The 23,908-nt window shown below is 40.7% G+C and overlaps 1 protein-coding gene across 3 annotated transcripts in view; it reads right to left on the bottom strand.

Moving 5' to 3' along the window:
• FAM114A1 (family with sequence similarity 114 member A1) overlaps positions 1 to 23,908 on the bottom strand; it is a 62,241-nt gene that overhangs the window by 8,026 nt on the left and 30,307 nt on the right. For all 3 annotated transcript variants that reach the window (XM_063108345.1, XM_063108346.1, XM_063108347.1), the window contains 5 exons: positions 21,614 to 21,748; positions 13,886 to 14,038; positions 8,866 to 8,989; positions 2,909 to 3,000; positions 895 to 1,056 (listed from right to left, as the gene is read on the bottom strand). In XM_063108345.1, coding sequence (XP_062964415.1) covers positions 895 to 1,056; positions 2,909 to 3,000; positions 8,866 to 8,989; positions 13,886 to 14,038; positions 21,614 to 21,748 — 666 coding nt within the window. The remainder of the gene's footprint in view (positions 1 to 894; positions 1,057 to 2,908; positions 3,001 to 8,865; positions 8,990 to 13,885; positions 14,039 to 21,613; positions 21,749 to 23,908) is intronic.

The raw sequence follows: 23,908 nt of genomic DNA, 5'->3' as shown, positions 1-23,908 counted from the left end.
AAAAAAATCCAAATATAACATGAAAAGGTTGACCCAAAGGTCAATGGACAACAGGTATACCTCCTGAAATGAATGAATACCAATAAGAAAATTACTCAGTGAGCACATGCTTTTTTAAAACTCTGTGACATTAAAAAATGGTATAACTCAAAGAAAAAAAATCCAAATATAACATGAAAAGGTTGACCCAAAGGTCATGGATATGTCTAAGACTTTTCTAAGTGGAATGCTGCAGTAAAATGGAAGTGCCACCAAGTCCCCAGGGATGTGGCAGGCCTATTTCCAGCAGTGTTTCCAGTACTTAGAGCAAAGCTGGGCACACTACAGGTAGGTGCTCAAGAAGGCATGTGGAAAGATGGCTGAATGAATAGAATCTCAATGGGCATTTTTCCTTAGCATGATCTAATCAAAAAGTTACTTTCCTTGAAATTAAAATTCAATGTAAGATGAAGTTATTGCAAACTCCTTTTTTGAACATAGGCAGAATATAATTTGTGCACACATAAATTTATTAAACTACAGCATAAAAACTGTGGCAATAAATTTTTTTAAAAAAGCTTCAATTACTTCATTAGTTATGGGGCATGAAAACATTTTATAGTAACACATTTGCATAAAGATGGAATTTTACCTTAAAGATAAATCGACTATGTTCTTAAAGATTTTTTTCCTTTAAATTATAATTATGAAGCTATGGAGAAAAGCTACAAAATCTATGCTAAGTCATGACTTGTCTTGGCATAGAGAAATTTTAGTGTTTATTACATTTCTACTCATATTTCTATAATGTGGAACAGGGTACAAATGGAAAAAAGTGGCCTTTCCTCACTTAAAATTAGGCTGCAAATAAAATTACTATAATATTACTTTGTGGATAATCTAGAATAAATTTACCTCTATGGTCTTAGTTCTCCTTTCTTCCTTGTTTTCTTCTTGAGGGTCTTCAGGTTTATTTTCTTTTTCTTCCTTCTCAATTTCCTCCTCTGATTCTTTTGCCACATCTACTGACACCATATTTTGATCCTCTTCCACCCAGTCATGAGCTTTTTTCATGGCCTGCAAAGGGTCCCAACCAAATGAAACATTTATTGTGCAAATATGGAAACTAAGTAATTCTAATCCCAAGGCTAGAATCAAGTTGCTCTGAAGGGTGGATCTTCAAGGGTGGATCTCTATGTTTAAAGAGTGATAGGGGAATTCTTTAACCCCCCTAAAACAAACTTGTTGTTGCTTTCTGGTAAATATAAAGTAGGAAAAGGGGACAGAATAGAAAGGAAGTAAGGGGAGAACATCGCAGGGCCTAAGGCCTTTTAAAAAAGCATTTAAAAATGATATTAGAGTAAGAATAAAAATGACAGTCACGTTGAAAGATCTATAGCATATTTTTCACTTTTCATGACCAACTATAAAAGAATAACAGTACTTTTTTTGTATATAGGTTAGAAATTTATCCCGGGCCATGGCTAAAGCAAATTTCCTCATCCAATATGTCTCATGAAGCTCTTAATGTTTCATGAACCTGATAATGTATCATGTGGGGAAGATGAAGGATGGAGTTGCTCTTCTTGATTCATGACAGATCTTCCAACCTCAAGGGGGAGAAGAGCTGTTGGAAAGACCTGGCGCTGCTCTGTGACTAGTTTAATATCACATGGGTGCAGCTTAAGCAACCCGTGGCCTTAAAAATCATGGCTACATTAAACAAGCAGGAACCACCTCTCCTATCCATTTTTCCCTGAATTTAGAGAAGACAGACTCATCCAGATTTTTTACTTTAAGCTGTTTGTTTAAGTAAAAATCGTTTCTGAGCTTATGCTAAAATGACTTCTCACTTTAAAGCTTATACATCAAAGCTTAATATGTCAGAGTGTAGAATAGCAAGTTAACAGCAAGATGTGGGAAGAGAAAACACAACAAAACTATCCTTGGTGCATCCTCTTTTAGGGACAAAGGTTTACTCTGACTATGTAAATACACCAGTGGAATTTTGCAGGCACCACACATGCCCCCTCCAAGTAGTGGCAGGTGCTGCAGGCAGATGAATGAGGCAATTTCCCACTGTGTTCAAGTCACTGACCTGCCGCATTCGGTGACCCCTATCGAAGATACAGAAATTACTCATCTCACCACCTCACTGTCTCATTCTGCCCTTTCCTCACCCGCCTTGATAACCGAGTGCCCATGGAAGCCTCTGCTCGCTAAAAAGAAGAAAGGACAGAAGAGAGAGGGAGGATGGAAAAAACATCTCCCAGTTTTAAGTAATTAATGATCAGTGTCCCAGTGTCTTCTTAAGAAACTTCACAGCAAGACCTTGTGCTAACTTGTAAAACATACTGCAGTTCTGGTAGAGGAGCGCAGACTGTTAAATCTGGAATGTTCTTAGACATGATGCAGCGCCAGCATTCCAGGTGGGCGAGGACGTACCTGGCTGATGTGCCTCACTGCCTAATTCTGCATGTCTCTTTAAAAGGGGTGGGAGGTGGAATTTGAAAAAGCCTCAGTGATTCTGCACCCTCTTCCTTCCCTTATCCTGAAGATAACCACTGCTCTGATATAACATTCTATTTGGCCACAAGAGGTCAAATGACTTATTCAAGGTCACAATGCAATTACCAGTGAAACTGCAACTAAAATGCAGGTCTCATGACACAGTCTAGCATGTTCTCTACCATGATGTATCATGTCGCCTCCTCAAATCTTAAATACTGACCTCCAACTCCCTTCCCCCCACTGTTTCATATGGGGTTTGGGCTTTTTCTACTTCAGGAGGATCTCTGGAATTTTACAACTGAGACCCTTTAAAACACACACACACACACACACACACACACACACACACACACACACACACTCTCACTCTCTCTCTCTCTCTCTCTCTCTCTCTCTCTCAGAATCAGATGGTGCTGACCTTATTGAGTTTGTCAGGCGTGGCCGCGACATGTAATTCAAAGAGAAGCTCTGTAAGCATGCTAGCAAATTCTTCTCCCTTTTCCTCTAAGCCTAGAAATAGAACATGACAGAAGTAAGAAGCGTGATTTATTTTTTATCCTTCAGAACGTGGAAGCTCCCCCAACTTTCCAGCCTGCAGTAAGGGTAGACTAAGCGGAGGCTGCAGCAGCCTGCCTGCCAGCCACCAGGCAAAGACGAATGTCATGCATTTGTGAGCACAGCAGTGAGGGGGCAGCAGGCTGCCCAGGGAAGGGGCTGCTAAAGCCTTGCTGCAGGCGGCAGCTCCAGCTGGGATACCCCTGGGCTCGCCTGAAGGCAACAGGAGGGCAGGAAGGGTCCTTGTCTGTCTTGTCCACAGCTATAGCTGGTCAACAGCTATTTGCTGAAAGAATGATTGAATGAACAAATGAATGACCTTCCTCAGGCCTGAGAGACCTGGGACAACAGCATACTTATGACAAGAATATTGTTATGCTTAGCACTGCAACCCTAATGATACCCAGGGCACCTGTCTATGTCCACAGAGCCAGTGGTGGGCAGGCAGAATTGGGCTCAATGGCTCTTTGATAGAGTTTAGAAGTGTTGTCCCCCTAAAACTCATGTGGAAACCTGATCCCCAATGTGGCAGTGCTGGAAGCTGTTCGAATGGATTAATGCTCCCTTGCGGGGAGAGAGGTAGTGAGTGAGTTCTCCCTCTGTTAGTTCCTGAGAGAGCTGGTTGTTTAAAAGACCCTGGCACCTCCTCTCTCTCTCTCTCTCTCTTGCTTCCTCTTGCCATGTGATCTGCTTGCACCTGCCAGCTGCCTGCTGCTTTCTGCAATGAGTAGACGCAGCCTGAGGCCCACACCAGATGCAGCTGTCCCAGAATTGTGAGCCAAATAAACCTCTGTTCTTTTTAAGTTACCCAGTCTTGGGTATTCTGTTAGAGCAACACAAAATGGACTAATACAGTACTGTACTATCTGATGTAACATCGTAACATCATCATCTCTCTGGAGAAATTTCCCACAGTTGCCTAGGACATCTGTCTTGTCCTGAAATATTTCTTAATGATTTTTCTTCCTTTCAGACTGGAAGCTACCTAAGGCCAGAGACATATTTATTTTGCTCACTCTTGAATCCAGCGCATCTAACATAGTGCCTGGAACATAACAGGTGAATAAATAATTTATTAATAAATTACCTAATATATAATACAATAATTTATTAGTTATATATAACTCAAATATTACATGTAATATATCAGTATATCATACATTAGAAAATAAAAATGTTAGTATCATTGGTAGACAACAAAAAGAGATCTTTAAAAGCTACAATATTATTTCTCTCATTTGTATCTATGAGACAATGCTATTTTTAGTTTCTGATGGTTGCTAAAGAATTGATTCCACAATAGGCTTACTACCAGTTTGGGGGAGAATAAAAGCATCATTAATCCGGCCAAATTTTCTTTGAGAAGAAAATACACTGGCTTATTCCAATGGGTGAAGGTAGTCCTTCAGGGAGGACTAAAACACATGACAAATGTTGTAGCTAACACCTGTCTGGATATGCTGTTTTCTGTTTTGTAGACAAAATGGTTAATCAGCAGCTCACGAAGGCAGTGAGGCTAGCTTGCAGGTCTTTGTTCAAAACACTTGGGTTAGTTCAGTTTATTATTACCTATAATTCATATATTCTCACATGAGGGAGGCAGATCAATAAACAAAACAGATCAGTAAAACATACATGTCAAGTGATAAGTTTTATGGAAAAGTATAAACCAAGGAAGAGGAGTAGGAGCAGCTGAGTCTTAGGAATTTTACACAGGAGGTGCTATGGTCTGAATGTTTATGTCCCCCCCAAATTCTTATGTTGAAACCTAACCACCAAGGTGATGGTATTTGGAGGTGGAGGCTTTGGGGGGTGATTGAGTCAGGAGGGTAGAGGGCTCATGAATAGAATTAGTGCCCCTGCAAAAGAGATTCCAGAGAGCTAGCTGGCCACCTCCACCATGTGAGGACACAGTTAGAAGGTGCCATCTATGAACCAGAGAGCAGGAGCCCTCACTAGACACTGAATCTGTCAGCACTTTGATCTTGAGCTTCCAGCCTCCAGAACTGTGAGAAATGAATTTCTGTTGCTTATAAGCTACCCAGTCTATGGTATTTTGTTATAGCAGTCCCAATGGACTAAGACAGGAGGGGAGCTGAGAAGGTGACATTTGAGTAATGACCTGGAGGAGGAGAGCGAGGAGACAAGAAATGTCAGGGGGAAGAGTCTTCCAGCAGTGGCGCAGCAAGAGCCAAGTCCAGGGGGGATGTGCCTGGCAAGTCAGGGGACAGCAGGAGGCCAGTGTGGCTGCGGCAGAGCAACGGAGGTGTATGCATCAGGAGTAGAGAGAAGCGACTGTCTCTGCTTGTGATGAAGCCACAACAAGCAAATCATTTTAACTCAAAGAGGTAAGGGCTCTGACTGAAAGGGCTTTTGCAGCACTTCTCCAGTGTTCAGAGGTGTGTTAAGAAGGCTTCCCGGAGGAGGTGACACCTGAACAGAGCCTTCAAGAATGAGAATGCATGAGCCACACAAACGGAGAGCTGGGGGACTAAACAGTCAGAGAGAGAGAGAGAGAGAGAAAGAGAGAGAGAGAGAGCGAGAGAGAGAGAGAGAGAGAGGGATCCATCAAAAGCTGAGCTTCTCTCTTTGCTGGGCAGAGGTCTTGGTCCTGTCCTCTCTAGGTAGGCAGAGTTAGAGGGGCAGGGGCAGGGTCTCATTATGTATGAGGCAGTGCTGCAGGGCAGAAAATGCCCTGGACTGAAACTTGGAGGGCGTGGGTTCTACCCCAGCTCCTGACTTTGGTGGCTCTGTGGCCTGGGGCCAGTCATAGGGCTTCCTCAGCTTCCATTTCCTCCTCTGTAAATTGAGGAAAATAAAACCCACCCATCTCCTCTTTAGAGTTGTATGCAGAAGTGTTCTATAAACATGAACGTATTATGTAAATACACTGTTATGTGCTACATAGATACAAACATAGGGAGATTTAAAATAATTGGGAGGAATCAACACTAAATTAGGACACAAGTACTTTGTGTAGCTCCAGCTTTTAAATGTGCGTTTGTTCTATGAAACATACACCAATGACTTTTAGCAAATATTTTAGGAAAAAAAAAATCAGAGAGAAAAACGGAAGTAGATAAAAACAGATGATAATAAATGGTGCAACAAAGAATACTTATTACTACAACTCTTGGTTTATACATGTGGCAAAGAATATCTTTACCAAGGCAATAAAAACAGGAAATGGCCTTTTAAAATCTCTTTGCAGCTGTGGTAAACCAAATTAGAGACCCACGGCAGTGTTATAACATTACCTCTGCAGGAAAGACAAACATGCAAATCATTAGCTAACAATATTAAATGCAGAGGAGCTTGACATTAAACTTATCTAAAAATAACAGTTTATTACATTCTTGTGAGACTACCCGATAAATTATTTAGTTGTTAGGAGGCTTTTAGAAATATAAGAGCTTACAAGAAAAAACTTTGATAGAAATACTCTGGTTTCTCTCAGAATTTTGTTCCTGGATTTTCTGCTCACCTGCATTGATAAGATTCCTCTCTATAGCTTTTGGGTAATCCCTCAACCTTTCTGGAGTTGTAACACTCCATTATAATAGGATTGATTCAATGACAACACCTCTATTCTTTTCTCCCAGTTCTTCATTGAAGGTCTGAATGACATTTATTTATTAAATTAAGTTAATTAAAATTAATAGTGTTTTGATAATCTGAAGATGCCCTTTGGGAAAATGCATATATTATGGGAGGTAACAGGTTTTGTCACTTAAGGAGAGACAACCTACCATTTCTTAAAGCATGGTGTTGAGCACTTCAATTCTGTGTGTATGTGTGTGGGTGTGTGGGTGTGTGTGTCATATTCAAAAATCTCAATTCACTGGAGCTCCCCACTAAGACTGGAACACATCACCTGTAGTAACACTTTCAACTTAACAGTATTGAATCGAGTTTCCTCTCCAAGGACCAGCACCAGTTGGGGATGCAGTACCGCTTTAACCTGCACTGGCAATAACATCTCTTTGATGTTAGGGGGAATTTGGGATCTCCTTTTTATCCTTTCTGAATGACACACCCCCAACAGGACCAAGGTCTACCTCAGGCATCATGAAACTTGAAGAGAAACAGCCTGACTCTTTTTGGTGAGAGTTAGTGTCAGAAAGGGGCATCTATTAGCTCATCTTGGTCCACAATGTGAGCTGCACGACTTTTGACAGCTAGTGTTCTAGTCTCTTCACCAGGAAAACAAAGACAAGGTTGTCATCCTTAGTGACTGTTGTAGATACAAACAAATGCTCAAACACATTACCCCCCAACTGTCTCTTTGATATAGGCCTCTTTCTATGCTTCAGTATAATCGATTCTTTTATTTTGATGCAATGGGCATAGATCTCATTAAGCTGAACACACATAAGGTCAGCATACGGAGCTAAAGAGGGCAATGGTGTTTAAATGACAGTTTATGAGTGCTTCAAATAATTTTGCCCTGAGCATTGAGGCTCAAGCATTTGAGCTCTCGTGTGTGAGCTTTGATGAAAGCTATATAACACACTGTGCACAAATCAAGTCCGGCAATTCAAAGGTATGAACACACATTATCATTGCTCTGCATGGGCGACAATAACAACAAGGACCAAAATAAATAAAGGCTGCAATTTATTGCACTTTTACTATTTTCCTGGCATTGTGTTAGGAGCCTCAATAATAACAGCAGTTCTGTGTGCTGGGCACTGTAGTAACTTTTTACATACGAGGGTACTTCAGAAAGTTCATGGAAAGATTTGTATTATCTTTTAATTCCACTTTTCTATGAACTTTTTGAAGTGCCCACATTTATTATCTAATTTGATCCTTACAACAACCCTTGGGAACGTGTATCATTGCCTCCGTTTTACAGGTGAAGATACTGAGTTTCAGAAAGTTTATATAACCTGTTCAAGGCCGTACAGCAAGGAAATGGTGAAAATGTTTCACATGGGACCCTTCAGATGGTTCTAGGAGAAGCCAGCCTTGTGTCTGTGGTTGCTTGACCTTTCAGCACAACCTACACAAAACACCTGTGAGATGGTACTTGTTTATGACATCTGGAGGAAATCACTCCCCAGGCAATGGCAAATGTTTTACTCTGTTCTATTCCCAAATGGACAACCTAAAGTAATCATTAAGCATGCCCAACTTTGAGAATAACTTTTCCCTCCTAAGAAAGTCTTGCTTCTCATAAAATAGGTTCTAGTCTCCTTGGAATCAAGTCATATCTGGCTGGAAGATTATCAGGAAGTATGCACCTGGGTCACTTCAGTGACTGACCACCTTACACACATGCCCTGGTGCACTGTAGGACAATGAGACAGCCTATGTCAGGAGTGTACTTTTTAGGGGGTGTGGGACGCTTACAAATGCCCCTTAACTCCTACACATATAAATTAAAAGGAATAAGAGAAATATGCAAAGAAATCCATTGAAAGATCTGCCCACCACCCACACTAATCACATCAAACAACTTCCACATGCAGATAAAAATGAGAAGTGGGAGCATAAATTCTAATCATCAGGGCCCTGTAGCACATTGTGCTCTTGGTTCATTCAGCCGTATGCATTTATTGTGTGCCTGTGATGTACCATGGATTGCACTGGAGACCAGAGAAATAATAGGAGCTCCCGCCCAGCGAAAGACAGGATTACTAACCAACATGACCAGCTCCTGTAACAAGAGCAGAAGCACAGGGTATTCCAGAAGCATGGAGGAGAAGCACTTGAATTAATAATTCCACCCTGTTCAAAGAGCTGTTTATTAACAGCAGTTTCACAAGGATTATGCCAACAGTCTGTCTTGCTATTTAACTTGTTATTTTCCATTACCTTGTTCTTCTTGATTCTCTTCAGTCTCGAATTCTTTGGCTGCAAAGATGTCTTTAATGGAAACTAGGTCATTTTTTAAGAGTTCCAGCTTCTCCCCATCAAGTGATGCTAAAAATGACTGCACCTGAAAAAAGAAATAGGTCAGCATAACTGTCATCTTTTCTTCTCATTAATAACATTTACGTACGGCTGTCCCCAGTTTTCCCAGGGCTGAGGTGCCTCGTGGTTTGGGAGGTAATGCTGGGTTGAATGTGGGCTCTACTGTCTATCAACTGTGCAACACTGAGCAAGTTACATGAGCTCTCTGAGCCTCAGTTTTCTCATTTTTAATGAGTGTTTTCAGTGTCTTCAGAACCACTCTTTTAAAACTGTCCTCTGTACTCACTTAAAAATTACATGTACAGATGGCCAGTCAGCCTCTGAAGATTAATCTGAATTTCCAAAATGGTCAAAAGGCATGGCGAACTATATAAAAAGAGAGGGACGACTGTAAAGTAGTAAGGTTTTTGTTTGTTCATTCTGTAGGTCAGACACTTGCTCTGGAGGGACAGCCGGCAGAGGCGCTGCCATCCTCTTTGGAATATGTTTTAATGTTCATTCTGGTAGTCAGTGAGCACATCGGGATATGCGAGAGAGTGAGAGAGGGCATCCAGGGTTCCAGGACACCATTTTCCTACAGGTTGCTAATGCACATCACCCTGGCATAATGCAACTGGTGTCGAGGAAGTCATCAACACGAAACCCATTAGCCTCCATGGGGTTCAGCAGGAGGAAGCAAGTGCACCTCCTTTTTGCCCTGACCTTCTCAGAGTCTTCATTTCAGTTCACACACTCATGTTGAGGTCTCAGGGTCCTAGATGTGTGCACATCATATTCCTACGCTTCTAATGTGTTTTCTAACAGTAAAAAAAAAAAAAAAAAAAAAAGGTAATTATTGAAAAATGTGTTTGAATACCATGCTTAGCGAAAATGTAAGCAGACCTGTGGGACATTCTGGTTTCCCATTTCTTCTTGTGGGTGGCAATCCTCCTGGAGGGAATGCAGTGCAGTTTTATGTTTGGGCATCAGGGGTTCTTTTCAGTGAAGGACTCTTTGGTCAGAATCTTTCCACTACAGCATCTCTTTTGTGTTCTTTTAGTGCAATCCATTATGCCCAGGTGATGTGCACGGCATCTTTAGTTCAATCCAATAATAAATAAATAACCCCACACTCCTCAATAAATATTTGTGGAATGCTGACTAGATGCTTGGCACTGTGCTAAGTGCCATCCAGGACACAAAGGTAGACAGTCTGCCTTATAAATCTATTCCTTGAAAGGAGGTATGGGGTACCAGTTTGAAGACTGTTTACTATTTTTGTTAACTATTGAGTATAATGGCAATGAAAATGACTAGTTTTTCTGTCACATTTATCAAACACCATATTGCCATGCCTGTTTGCCCGTTGCCATCCCAGGATCAATCTAGTAGAGTCGTAAAGATAATCATTCCTTATATTTCCATCACCGTGTCTGAGTTTTAGTCAATGGAATGTCAGCAGAGATGATGTGCATTAAAAAATCAGAGTGTCCCTTATACATTCTTTCTCTCTCTATGCTGATGCAATTCGGAAGATCATAAGACCCGAGAGGATGGTGAAATCAAATACTGCCTTTAGACCTGGACACAGGGGAGTCCGCAGGGTCCAGATATGTGCCCTCCAGAGCCCGCACCCCCTTTCTAGAACACTCTCCAAGTTACTGAAGGTTCCCTTCCATGGCCTGCATGGCCTCTTCTGCAGGCTATGCTCCTTACACGGGACCACACCAATGGTACATGCATCCCCAGCCCAAGGGATGTTATGGCCAAGGAACAGCTATTTGCAGGAGGTGAGGGTGGAGCTTGAATTAGGGCATCCTCCTGTGTGCACGTAACGTTTGGTGAAGTGAGACACAGAGGATGGGGGAGGGGCGGGCTGGAAGGCAGTGCGGAAATTTGAGGAGTCTGAGAATTCTAAATGAAAACCTGGCCTTCCGGGTCATTATGAAAGTCTATTTGCAAGAGGAAAGAATACATTTTCTTCAACAGTTTGTTTCAAAAGTTCTTTAACTTTTACATATTTGGTATGTGCAGGGTTGCCAGATAAAATATAGGACTCCTAGCTAACTTTGAATTTCAGAAAAACAACAAATATTTTCTTAGTATAAGTGTGTGCCCCAAATATTGCATGGGACATATTTATAGTAAAAGGTATTCATTGTCTAAAATTAAAATTGAGCTAGTCATCCTATACTTTTACTTGTTAAATCTGCAACTCCACTATGGGTCTGTATTCTCCCAGAGGCCTATGGACATTAGGCTGGGTCTAGTGAGGCCACAAGAGGGACAGAGCCTGGTTCCTAAATCCTTAAATGCAAGAAAGCTGCCAGCTGACTGGGCACCCCAATCTTGGTGTGCTTTAGGAGTGAAGAATAACTTCCATGGTTTCTGACCCACACAATTTTAGAACTCTTTTACTATAGTTCCCGGTAGCCATCATTACATCATAAGAAAAAATTCTGCATTCCTTACTATGAATACCACAAAAATTTCCAGGCTGGGGACAGAAAGCAGAGCTTGGGGAAGCAGCGTTTAAACAGACAGAAATGGACCCCTCCAAGGACCAACCCTCTTTTCTAGCAGTACAAGTCCTTTGTGGCTCTTTCCCAGGGGCCTGGGGCTGTTTCACAGCTGAGACATGTGATGGAACCAGCCAGATGGAATCTCTCTCTATAGCCGTGATAGCTTGCAGTGTTTTTACAGGGGGCTATGCTGCCCCGTAATGTTTTTAATAAGAACAACAAATATATACAACAGAAGAATGCATATAAAAATGATATGTCATCAACATTATACATATAAGTACATATGTATGAAGTGGCAGCTAACATTTATTGAGTGCTTCTTATGTATTAGGCATGCTGCTGCTAGCTTCACAAGGGTTATCTCATTTAATTCTTTTGTAATCCTATGAGGTGGGTTTTATGATTATTTCCATTTCACAGATACGGAGGTTGAGGAAAGAGGGTTCCAAAATCATACAGCTACTGAGTGGTGTCTAATCATATAACATCTGACTCCAGATCCAGCTTTCGTAGGGAAAAATTTGTGCTTTAGTGGAAAACTGCATTTTCTAGAGTACACCTTACCAGATGATTGGATTCTGAATCTATGGGAGCAATTTTATAACTCTGTAAATTACAGACAGATGACAGCAATGCAAAATCATTCTTGTCTACAGACATGTGAATGGATCCTCTCCAGTGGAGGGACAGACTCCCCTAGTGTGGGAAAACCAGGTGTGTGTCTATTTTCACATTCATGTCAACATTCCTTTACTCCATATAAATTTGTGCTTCTTTGGCTTTTCCTTTGAACCAGTTATAACATCTGCCTGGTTCTCTCATTTAATGAATAAGCTAAGTAAATTCTTTAATGTGTTCATTTTGATTCTGTATGAGATTCACAATTTTGCCTTTTTTGAAAATTACCTTTGAACAGTTTTAACCACAAGACTTTCATTGAAGGCTCATGGATAACAAAAAAGGAAATAAACACAGAAGTAAAATGTCACTGGATGATCTGGGTGGGGCAGGATGTCTCCATCCTGTTTGGGTCTTGGCAGTCTGTGACATGGCAGAGGCTGTCTTTCCCTGATTAAGGAGACGTCGAGAAAGGCTTGGCCGCCTCAAAGTCCAAACAGAAGGGGACAAGGCCTACAGGGAGTCAAAAATTACTTCTTCATTCTAAGGCTCACTTTCAAGTTCAGCTTCCTGTCTGAGTGAATGTCCTCAGTGAATGTCACCAGGGGCCCATGGCCCCTCCCTCACAGGAGACCCAGAGGGTACTGGCCTGTGGCCTCCAGTGGGAAACCACCTCAGAGTACAGTCAGCCTGGCAGCCACACAAGACAGCCATATAGATACAATTAAATGAGTTGATAGTTCTACAATATTTAGAAAAGTGACTATTACAGTGTCACGTAAGTGCTTGCTCAGTGCAAACACACACACACACACACACACACACACACACACACACACACACACATTACTGTAGATCCTTTAAGAAAAAAAAACACCAAACCCTGCTGCCTTCTGTTATTCCTGTTTAGTTTTCTTGGGGTCAGAGTAGGGGAGTGTGGGTAGGCTGGTTGGCCCAGGTGTCTGCATGGGAGCACTCCCAAACAGAACTTTAACCCTCAGTGGGATAATCCCACCCTGGGTGACCCAGGCATTCTGACAAGAAGACTGAATACATAACCATACAACCCATATAACAAATTACATCAAAACCCTGCAGTCCAAAAAAATAAATCAGTTGTTTTCCGTGGGCAGGCATGAAGATGGGGGCTGACAGGGCATCTCTGATCTGGGTGCTATGTCACCAAAGGGAAGCAGAGGGCCAGAAGCCTGACAGCCAAGTTTCTGAGCAGCCTTTTACACCATGAGGCGGGGGCAGTGGTGACTCCAATTGTGCTGGTCCTCTTGGGGCTGGGTAGGGTAATAGCTTTGCACAGGTCAGAGAGGAATTTTTTTTTTTAATTGAAACGTAATTGATTATACATATTTATGGGGTACAGAGTTGAGTATCAGTACCTGTGTACCACGTGTGATGATCAAGTCAGAATAACTAGCATATTCATCATTATAAAACGTAATATCTTTGAGTTGAGGACATTTGATCTCCTCTCTTCTAGTCATTTGATAACACGCAGTAAATTAATGTTAATTATAGGTGCCTACTTCAACTGTACATCAATAGAACCTATTTTTCCTAACTAGCTGTTTTGTGTCTATGAACCCATTTCTTGCTGTCCCCCTCGCCCTTTCCTGCCTCAGAGAGGAAATTATATGGAGCTTGAGGGGCCGTCTAGCTGTACAGTATTTATAGCTTGAGTACAGAAATAATGAGACATACTAATGGCAGATTTTCCAGTTTCTTTCATGTTGAAGAAAACACATTACTAAACATGCTGTTTCCAATAACCAATGCAGACATACCTTGCTTTCACTTTCATTAGACAGAATTTCCAGGGCTTCCAGGTGTGACAAGCCTTGATATTCGTCGAATAGCAGCCCGTAGTGTGCGGTTCTCTCCACCGTGAGCTGCTGGGCCAGTCTCTGCTTCTCTTTCTCCTTGGCTTCCCTTAACATCTGCAGAAATACACAATGTTTGAACACTGCATGTAAGCTTAAGAGCCCCATTTTCTGCATAAGACATGGGGGAGGACTGACTTTGTATTTGAGAAGGGTAGATTTTGGCCACTTTGGGATTTATAAAAAATGACTTTTTGATGGATGTTATTTATAATTTTTACATAATATTGCACTTTGAATCTTACATGTTCATTATGTACAAGGCGAAACAAAGCAAAAATTCTCTGCCCAGGAATCAGATTGGTGAGGAGCACAGCAGAAACATAACAGAGGTTTCCACCAAAGTGTTCCCCGTGTGTGATTAAATTCCTTATTTTCTAAAATGTCCAAATTCTCCATAATGAGTGAGATTTATGTACACTGGTAAAGTTCAATCTCTCATGATAGGATTAATTGCAACTTCAGTACCTAGGCAGAGTTCAAAGCAGAAGTAAGCTGGTCTGATTTGATCAGACTTATGTTATTTAAAAAATTTTGTGTGTGGTTAGTAAACATCTTCAATGGAAAATTTTAATAAATAAAAATTCACAAGACGTAGAAAATTTGAACAGACCAATAACAATAAAGGAGATTGAAGGTGTTATCAGAAAGCTTCCAACAAAGAAAAGCCCAGGACCAGATGGATTCACAGCAGAATTTTACCAAACATTCAAAGAGGAATTGACACCGATTCTTTACAAACTATTCCAAAAGATTGAAACGGACGCAAATCTCCCAAACTCATTCTATGAAGCAAACATCATCCTGATACCAAAACCAGGTAAAGATATAACCAAAAAAGAAAACTACAGGCCGATATCCTTGATGAATATAGATGCAAAAATCCTCACTAAAATACTAGCAAACAGAATACAGCAACACATACGAAATATTATTCACCACGATCAACTGGGATTCATCCCAGGGATGCAAGGTTGTTCAACATATGCAAATCAATAAATGTGATACACCATATTAATAAACTCAAAAACAAGGACCATATGATCATCTCTATAGATGCTGAAAAAGCATTTGATAAAATTCAGCACTCATTCATGACAAAGACCCTCTATAAGTTAGGCATAGAGGGAAAGTATCTCAACATAATTAAAGCCATATATGACAAACCCACTGCCAATATCATCCTGAATGGGGAAAAGCTGAAAGCTTTTCCTTTAAGAACAGGAACTAGACAAGGATGCCCACTCTCACCACTCCTATTCAACATAGTGTTGGAAGTACTAGCCAGAGCAATCAGAGAAGAGAAGGAAATAAAGGGCATCCAGATTGGAAGAGAGGAAGTCAAACTGTCCCTGTTTGCAGATGACATGATCCTATATATCGAACAGCCTAAAACCTCTACAAAAAAACTGCTGGAATTGATAAATGATTTCAGCACAGTAGCAGGATACAAAATCAATACACAAAAATCAGTAGCATTTCTTTTCTCCAATAGTGAACATGCAGAACGAGAAATCAAGAAAGCCTGCCCATTTACAATAGCCACCAAAAAAATAAAATACTTAGGAATTGAGTTAACCAAGGAGGTGAAAAATCTCTATAATGAGAACTACAAACCACTGCTGAGAGAAATTAGAGAGGATACAAGAAGATGGAAAGATATCCCATGCTCTTGGATTGGAAGAATCAACATAGTGAAAATGTCCATACTACCCAAAGTCATAAACAAATTCAATGCAATCCCCATCAAAATTCCAAAGACATTTTTCTCAGAAATGGAAAGAACTATCCAGACATTTATATGGAATAATAAAAGACTACACGTAGCCAAAGCAATGCTGAGCAAAAAAAAAATAAAGCTCGAGGCATAACACTACCCGACTTTAAGCTATACTACAAAGCTATAATAACCAAAATAGTATGGTACTGGCATAAAAACAGACACACTGATCAATGGAATAGAATAGAGAATCCAGAAATCAACCCACACACTTATTGCCATCTGATCTTTGACAAAGGCACCAAGCCTATTCACTGGGGAAGGGACTGCCTCTTCAGCAAATGGTGCTGGGATAACTGGATATCCATATGCAGGAGAATGAAACTAGACCCATACCTCTCACCATATACTAAAATCAACTCAAAATGGATTAAGGATTTAAATATACACCCTGAAACAATAAAACTTCTTAAAGAAAACATAGGAGAAACACTTCAGGAAATAGGACTGGGCACAGACTTCATGAATACGACCCCAAAAGCATGGACAACCAAAGGAAAAAAAAACAAATGGGATTATATCAAACTAAAAAGCTTCTGCACAGCAAAAGAAACAATTAACAGAGTTAAAAGACAACCAACAGAGGGGGAGAAAATATTTGCAAAATATACATCTGACAAAGGATTAATATCCAGAATATATAAGGAACTCAAACAACTTTACAAGAAAAAACCAAGCAACCCAATTAAAAAATGGGCAAAAGAGCTAAGCAGGCATTTCTCTAAGGAAGATATACAAATGGCCAACAGACATATGAAAAAATGCTCAACATCACTCAGCATCCGGGAAATGCAAATCAAAACCACATTGAGATACCATCTAACCCCAGTTAGGATGGCTAAAATCCAAAAGACTCTGAACGATAAATGCTGGCGAGGTTGCGGAGAAAAAGGAACTCTCATACATTGTTGGTGGGACTGCAAAATGGTGCAGCCTCTATGGAAAATGGTATGGAAGTTCCTCAAACAATTGCAGATAGATCTACCATATGACCCAGCTATCCCACTGCTGGGAATATACCCAGAGGAATGGAAATCATCAAGTCGAAGGTATACCTGTTCCCCAATGTTCATTGCAGCACTCTTGACAATAGCCAAGAGTTGGAACCAGCCCAAATGTCCATCATCAGATGAGTGGATACGGAAAATGTGGTACATCTACACAATGGAATACTACTCAGCTATAAAAGCGAATGAAATACTGCCATTTGCAACAACATGGATGGACCTTGAAAGAATTATATTAAGTGAAACGAGTCAGGGACAGAAAGAGAAATATCACATGTTCTCACTTATTGGTGAGAGCTAAAAATTAATCTATAAATTCCCACACACACACACACACACACACACACACACAAACACACAAAAGCGGGGGGTGGGTGGGGAAGAAGACATAACAACTACAATTACTTGAAGTTGATATGACAAGCAAACAGAAAGGACATTGTTGGGGTGGAGGGAGGAGAGGGAGAAGGGAGGGAGGTTTTGGTAAGGGGCAACAATAATCAACCACAATGTATATCAACAAAATAAAATTAAAAAAAAAATTCACAATGTGTTTGTCATCACCTAATTACTATAAATAAGAATACTATTATGGGCTGGCTGGTTAGTTCAGTTGGTTAGAGCATGGTGTTGATAATGCCAAGGTTCAGGGTTCAATTCCTGTATTGTCCAGCTGCACCCCCACCTCCCAAAACACAAAACCAAAACCAAACAAACCAAAAAAGAATATGAGCTTATAGATTATCATCCTGGTCTACAGAAGTAGGACTGTCAACCAAGTTCCTCTGTAGGTTAATAATTTTTCTTTAGTTATTTTTGTTGATTAAATAAAAAGGTAACAAAACGAATGCAGGTCCATCAGTCACTCCCAATTTTCTGCACTTGCTTTCTTTGATGCTAAGCATCTTTTATTTGATTCCTCATTAAGTTTGCAGGGGCATTAAGTTTACAGGGCTCTTCAATATCTGTGGAGAGCACCATAAACACACTGGCCACCACCACAATGTCAGAAGGGGAAGAGCACTGAAGAATACATCCTGGTTTTTATTGTGTGCCAATAAAACAATCAGCCTCGTTATCCTTCTGGGTTCTTGAGGTTGTTAGCCAAGAAACCACTGGGCTGCAGAGAAAATTCTCTCTCTTGGCTGTCATTAAGACTAAATTAGTACAGGCTTTTAATTTTAAAGTTTTCCAAACACTTGCAATAAAATCCAACTATCCCCACTGATCTCAGGGCTTGGTGGTGGTAAAATAAAAAAGTGACATTGAAATTGCTTCCTTTCTCTGTGCCAGCTTCTAGTTCTAAATTCGTGCTTTGGGGTAGAAGGAAGAAGGGACGAAATGGAACGCACTCTGGAATGATTTGGATTCACTCAAACTGCCTAAAGGACAACCAGCTTGACAAAGCATGCTGGTTCGGTTTTCCCTCTGAAAAAGAAAAGGAGACGGATTTGAATAGTAGTGAGTGACGTTGGCATGGAAGAATTCCTGACAGAGGGAAGCTGTGGAGGACGGCTCTGTCCCCGCAGTGTTCTGTGTGCTACTGGGATGGAACTCGTGAGCAATTTAGGTAGTGCGTGTATGCACATTTCTCGTTTCTGTAGTTACTTATTTCTTTAGTGTGCAAAGGAAACGTTACAACAGACTTCTCTATCTCAGTTGACGGCAGCTTGAGCCAGTCTTGACCACTCCTTTTATCCCACATCCCACATTCACTCCATCAGGAAAGCTGATCTATCTTCACATTATACCCAGAAGCAGCCATTCACCACTCCCTGCATGGAGCCACTGGTACCTCTTGTTTCGATAATGGCAATTGCCTCCTGGGGAGGGTGTGATCACCGGTGCAGCAGGGACGCTAAGGGACGCTAAGGCAGACCTGCTCCTGGGAGGCTCCTTTGTCAGCAGACTTGGACGGAGGGACTCTCCCACGGCTCTGCCCGACCTTCCTTAGGCTGCACAGCAGTGCAGGATGCTTCTGCTCATCTTCTCTCCATCTCCCCTTCACTGGGGTCAGAACCGCACCTTGGTTGCATGGTTCTCCCAGCTTTTCTGGGCTTTCTCCCCATTTCTCTCACACAGGCATTTCCCTTAATAAAATCCTCACATGTTTAAGCCCACTTGGCATCTGCTTCTGAGAGGACCTAGATTGATTCAAACTCTAACCAGTCCTCCCCTACCACCCAGTCTATTTTCAGTATAGTAACTACAGCGATCCTTTTGAAGCACAAGTCTGTTCCTGTTACTCCTCTTCTCCAAATGCTGCAATGGTTTCCCATTTCACTAACAGCAAAACCCAAGGTCCTTACAAATGCCCTCTGTGCCATCCCCATTACCACTCTGGCCTCATCCTCAACAACTGTCAGCCTGGCTCACTCTTCTCTGTCGTGTAGTATCCTTGCTGTTCCTCATTCATACCACAGGGCCTTTGCACGAGCTTCTTCCTCTTCCTAGAATGTGTTCCACCCATATTTCTGCATGGTCAAGCCCCTCAGATGTCATTATCTCCATGAAGCCCACTCATCATCCTGTTTAATATACAACCTGCCCCTCACCCCCACATTCTGGATCACCCTGATCACCCTCTTCCTGCTCTATTTTGTCTTTTCTTCCCCCAGTACTCATCACCTTCTAAAATACTAGATAATGTTTAGTGCTTGTTTGTTTCTCCTCACTAGGATGAAAGCTTCTTAAGGACAAGGATTTTTATTCATTTGGGCTACTGATGTATTCAAGTGCTTGGAACAGTGCCTGGCAGAGGGTGGACATCCAAAATGCATTTGTGCAATGAATGAATGAATAGATGGATGAAAAAGTACTATTTGGAAGGTGGTTAAAATCTGTAGTGTTGTGGTGATGTGGCTTAAGCAGGCTGTGTGAATTATAGGTGCAATGCTCAGGTGTGTCCCAGAATGTTCTGTCCCGCACCTTCTGCCATAATGGTCCAGATGTGTGATAGGAACAAATGCTGCAGATGGCTAATGTGGTCCTTGAGTGGTATATGTCTAGGAGCATTGCTACTTTTAGCAGTAGATTAATGCAGATGTGATAAAAATTGTGAAGGTGGCTCAAAAACTACAGTAATCTGGGAAATTGACCTAGTTTAATTCTTCATTTTATAGGCAAGTCAACTTAAGCCAAAAAAGCCACAGAGTTAGCCATTTCTGGACTCAGTCTCATGTCTTAGCTAAAATAACATAAATACACACATACACACATATATGTATATACATGTATGTTTGTATGTATGTATATGTGTGTATGCACACACATATATGCGGCTAAGTAAAATCTTATGGCAAAAATATTCTCTTGTGCTCACAAAATATCTTTTTCCTACTAGACACATAGCTAACCTATATTTCTCAGCCCCCTTGAGTTGAGTGAGGTAACTGATAAATTTTGGCCAAAGGAATGAAGGTAAAAGTGATTTATGCCACTTCCAGGGCTGGTCCTCAGTTGTCCCATTCAGCCCTCAACATCTTTCTCTCCCTGCCTTGTGGTGCTGGAAGTAAAGGATTTCGAGATGGCGGAGCTATAAGATGTGGGCTCAGAAGAGACTGCCCAGGAGAGCCCCCGAACAGGAATATTCACGCTGTACTTTGTGGGAGAGAGAGGCAAACTTTTTGTTTGTTCTAAGCTCCATTGATACTTGGCGGGGGGTGTTGTTGTTTTTACAACATCTAGTGTTAATTACCCAATTCATCCTAGTCTATTTTCTTTTTGAAGGAGCAATAGGGTGATTTTCTAGATGATCCTGCAAAGACTCTACCTGGGCTATAACATCAGAGTGGTCATGCTTGGGCTATTATTGAAGAGACAAGAAGAAATAGCCTAAAACAAAAGATTTTGAGGCACTGCCATGAACATGTTCTCAGTTCTCAGTTCATGGGTTCTAGTACTAAGCCATGAGAAGATATGTCTGTCCTGCCTGTGATATTTACGAAATCTGCTGCTCCTGACTTTAGTAAGGCACAGGGAGACCTGGTGTATCAGTGTCTTAAGGAGAAAGGGGACAGGGGTATGCCTGTACTGTGGGATGTGAGCTGGGCATGTGCTGTATGAAAGAGCAAGTTCAATATTAGAGCTTCATATTTGGAAAATAAGATAAATATTATTTTTAACCTTCTTGACTATTGTAAGTAAGCAAACATAGATTAAATTCTTCACATTTATGTTTCTCAAGGAGAGCTGGAAAACTTTAGAGCTGCAAGTGTGAGAGAAACCCATGCTTGCACATGTTAAGAAAAACATCAATTAAAATTCCAGTGAGATACCATTCCCACCTGCTATACTGACACATAATAACAACATTTCTGAGTGCTTGATATTAGTTAGTTTTGACTCTAACTCATTTAACGCTTACCATGAAATTTTCAGTAGATATTAACATTATTACCAGTGTACAGATGAGTAAACTGAGGCACAGACGGTTTAATAACCTGCTCAGGGCCATGCAGCTAGTAAGTGGTAGAGCTGGGATACATACAATGGCATAAATGGAACAGTCTTCAAGAAATTATTAAGTGAATAAAGCGAGGTACAACACAGTATGATTCGTATGCTACCATTTGATTGAAAAAGTATATGTATATATGTGCATTTGTATATATATGTATACGTATAGCTACATCTATATGTACCTACATCTATATGATGTGATATCTTTGATAGAATCCATAAAAAGCTGTTAACAGTGGTTGCCTCCCATGAGGAATTAAGTGGCTGGGGAAAGGGGTGTATTACAAACTCAATTTTCACTCTCTACTTATTCAAAAAAAGAAATAAAAATGAATTTACTTTATTGGATGAAACAAAGAAAATTGCAAAAATACATAATCCAACCTGAGACAAGGAAACGGTTCTCTCCATGAGAGTCTTGGTCCGCTTAAAGCCTGGGTCACTTTCTGCAAGGACATTCATGGTTTTCTTGCCAATGAATTCCAAAGCATCAAGACCTCCGGTTAAAACGCTTTTACCCTGCAGATGAGATAACTGCATGAGATTAGGTTTTTACATTTTGCTGTTTTGCAGCAGTCAGCAACTCCCAGGTAAATGGCACCATCTTCAAATATTAAAATCAATAACAAATCACATTTTTTTCTTATCAGGAGATTTATCATCCATTTAGTCCTGTTTTCTTCTCCTTAGAAGAGCATATGTCACATAATTTGTAAGACATGTGATGTTTTTAAAAAATGATGTTTACAAAAAACCAAAGCACATTAGGGATTAATTTTACTGGCTCTGTGTGTATGAATAGATAACTAAGACATAAAATTAACAGGTGACCCAATTGCTGTTTTTGTTTGAAAAATTTTTAACCCAAGTAACAATTATTTGGAGCAGTCTATTCAAACGCCAAATATTCTTGCCAATTTAGAGAATTCTTTAATCTAGGGCCATGGAGTGTAGGACCCTCAAGCTGTTTCAGATGGCTCTTGCATACTTTCAGAAACTAGCAATAATCACCTATAATTAGAATATTTATGAAATAAGACAAGTTGATTTTTATGTACTTCTGGCTTTAGAGACTGTTCTATTATACAGTTATCCCTCCACCAATCCCTTTGTTAGCCAGTTTTCCTTTAAAAAAAATTAAAGCAACCAAGACTTATTCCCATAAACTGTTCAAGTGAACAGAATTGTCTACATTTCTTTGCAACCTCTTCTATACATACACCCCAACTATACTATAGTATGTAATTACAGTATGCATGCATCTGTGTTTTTTCTACTTTATATGAATTGATATAAATTGTATATTTTGTAACTTTGTAAATTGTATAATCTATTTTCATTTTTCCAATCTTCATAATTATCATCTAAATAGCAATATTCAAGTTCACTGAATGAATATACTTTATTAGTTATCTCAATTTGGACATTTAGACTTTGTTTTGAGATTTGGGAGCCAATGAATAATCATGCTATGAAACAGATTTGAAAATACACATACTTTGGGAGGATGATGGAACATCAGCAAATCATACTTTCACATAAGTTGATTTACTGCCTCCTAATGTCCTATGAGAGTTTATTTTCATAGAGAATAAAATGGAAGAAGCAAGGACATAGGGACTTTGAGTAAGGGCAGACCTGCGTGGCAGGGGTGGAGGGAGTGGGCAGTGGGGAGGTGTGGAACTTGGGAAAAGGGGGACAAGAAGGCTGGAGAGAACACACAGAGAAAGGAATGTGAGGGTGCTGAAGACAGACTCAGAGAGGCCATGAATTCTTTTCTCATATCGCAGATGTTGAAAGAGCTCTCTCCATCCCCAGTCCTACAAACCCTCCCGGGGTCTGAGTCCTCAAACAGATTTGCTGCTCCTCCTTCACCTACCCAGCCTAAAAGTCCTTAAGTAGCAAGGAGACCAGCTGTCATCCTTTGTATTTCTGGCATGCCCTAACCCAAAGTCTGGGTAAGTTACCCTCATGTTTGTCCACAGCCCCTTTTTCTTCCCATATGACATTGTATTTGCCTGTTGAGATGTGGCTACTTTCCAGGATATTGTGCCCTCTTGTTTGCCAGCATACGCTGAGCATCTAGCATAGCTCCCCTGGTACATAGTGAGGGCTAATCATCTTTTTGGTTTTTTTTTTAATGAATGAATGAATAAATGGGACATGAGCCATATTTCTAGATAAACTAGTTAGCTGGTGATATATAGCAGAAAATATACATTTTCTTCCTGACCTTATGGACCAGCTAGCTGCCTCATCGCAGTTGGGGTGTTTCCCCCTTTTTTCATTATTCATCAGTGTTTTGTTGTCAATAACAAGCTTCCTTTAAGAGGCAGGCAGGAACCTGGGAGGATAAATTTAGGGTTATGCAAGGAAGGGGCAGAATGGGAATTAGGAGGTAGAAATGTGGGGAGAATATGGATCTTATTTGTCAGGAAACACATCAATAACACCTCTGGACTTTTATTCCTGACCCATTATTGGGACTTTTTCATTTCGATGGTTTTATAATTTTTCAAACTGGGGATTGAGAGAGACAGACTTAGGAAAAAACAGCTGTCCCAGCTCTAACAAAGAGTTCTCTCTCCCCCGACCAGAGGCTGTCCTTGCAGCGTTTGAAAGGACACTGTTAAATCAGACTGAAAAATGTTCCTTCTCACCAGCTCCTTTCTTTTAAAC

This window comes from Cynocephalus volans, chromosome 9, assembly GCF_027409185.1.
Source record: "Cynocephalus volans isolate mCynVol1 chromosome 9, mCynVol1.pri, whole genome shotgun sequence".
In the NCBI taxonomy this organism is placed as follows: Eukaryota; Metazoa; Chordata; class Mammalia; order Dermoptera; family Cynocephalidae; genus Cynocephalus; species Cynocephalus volans.
Note: the sequence above shows the minus strand (reverse complement) of the source record. Positions and strands in the feature narration are given on the sequence as shown.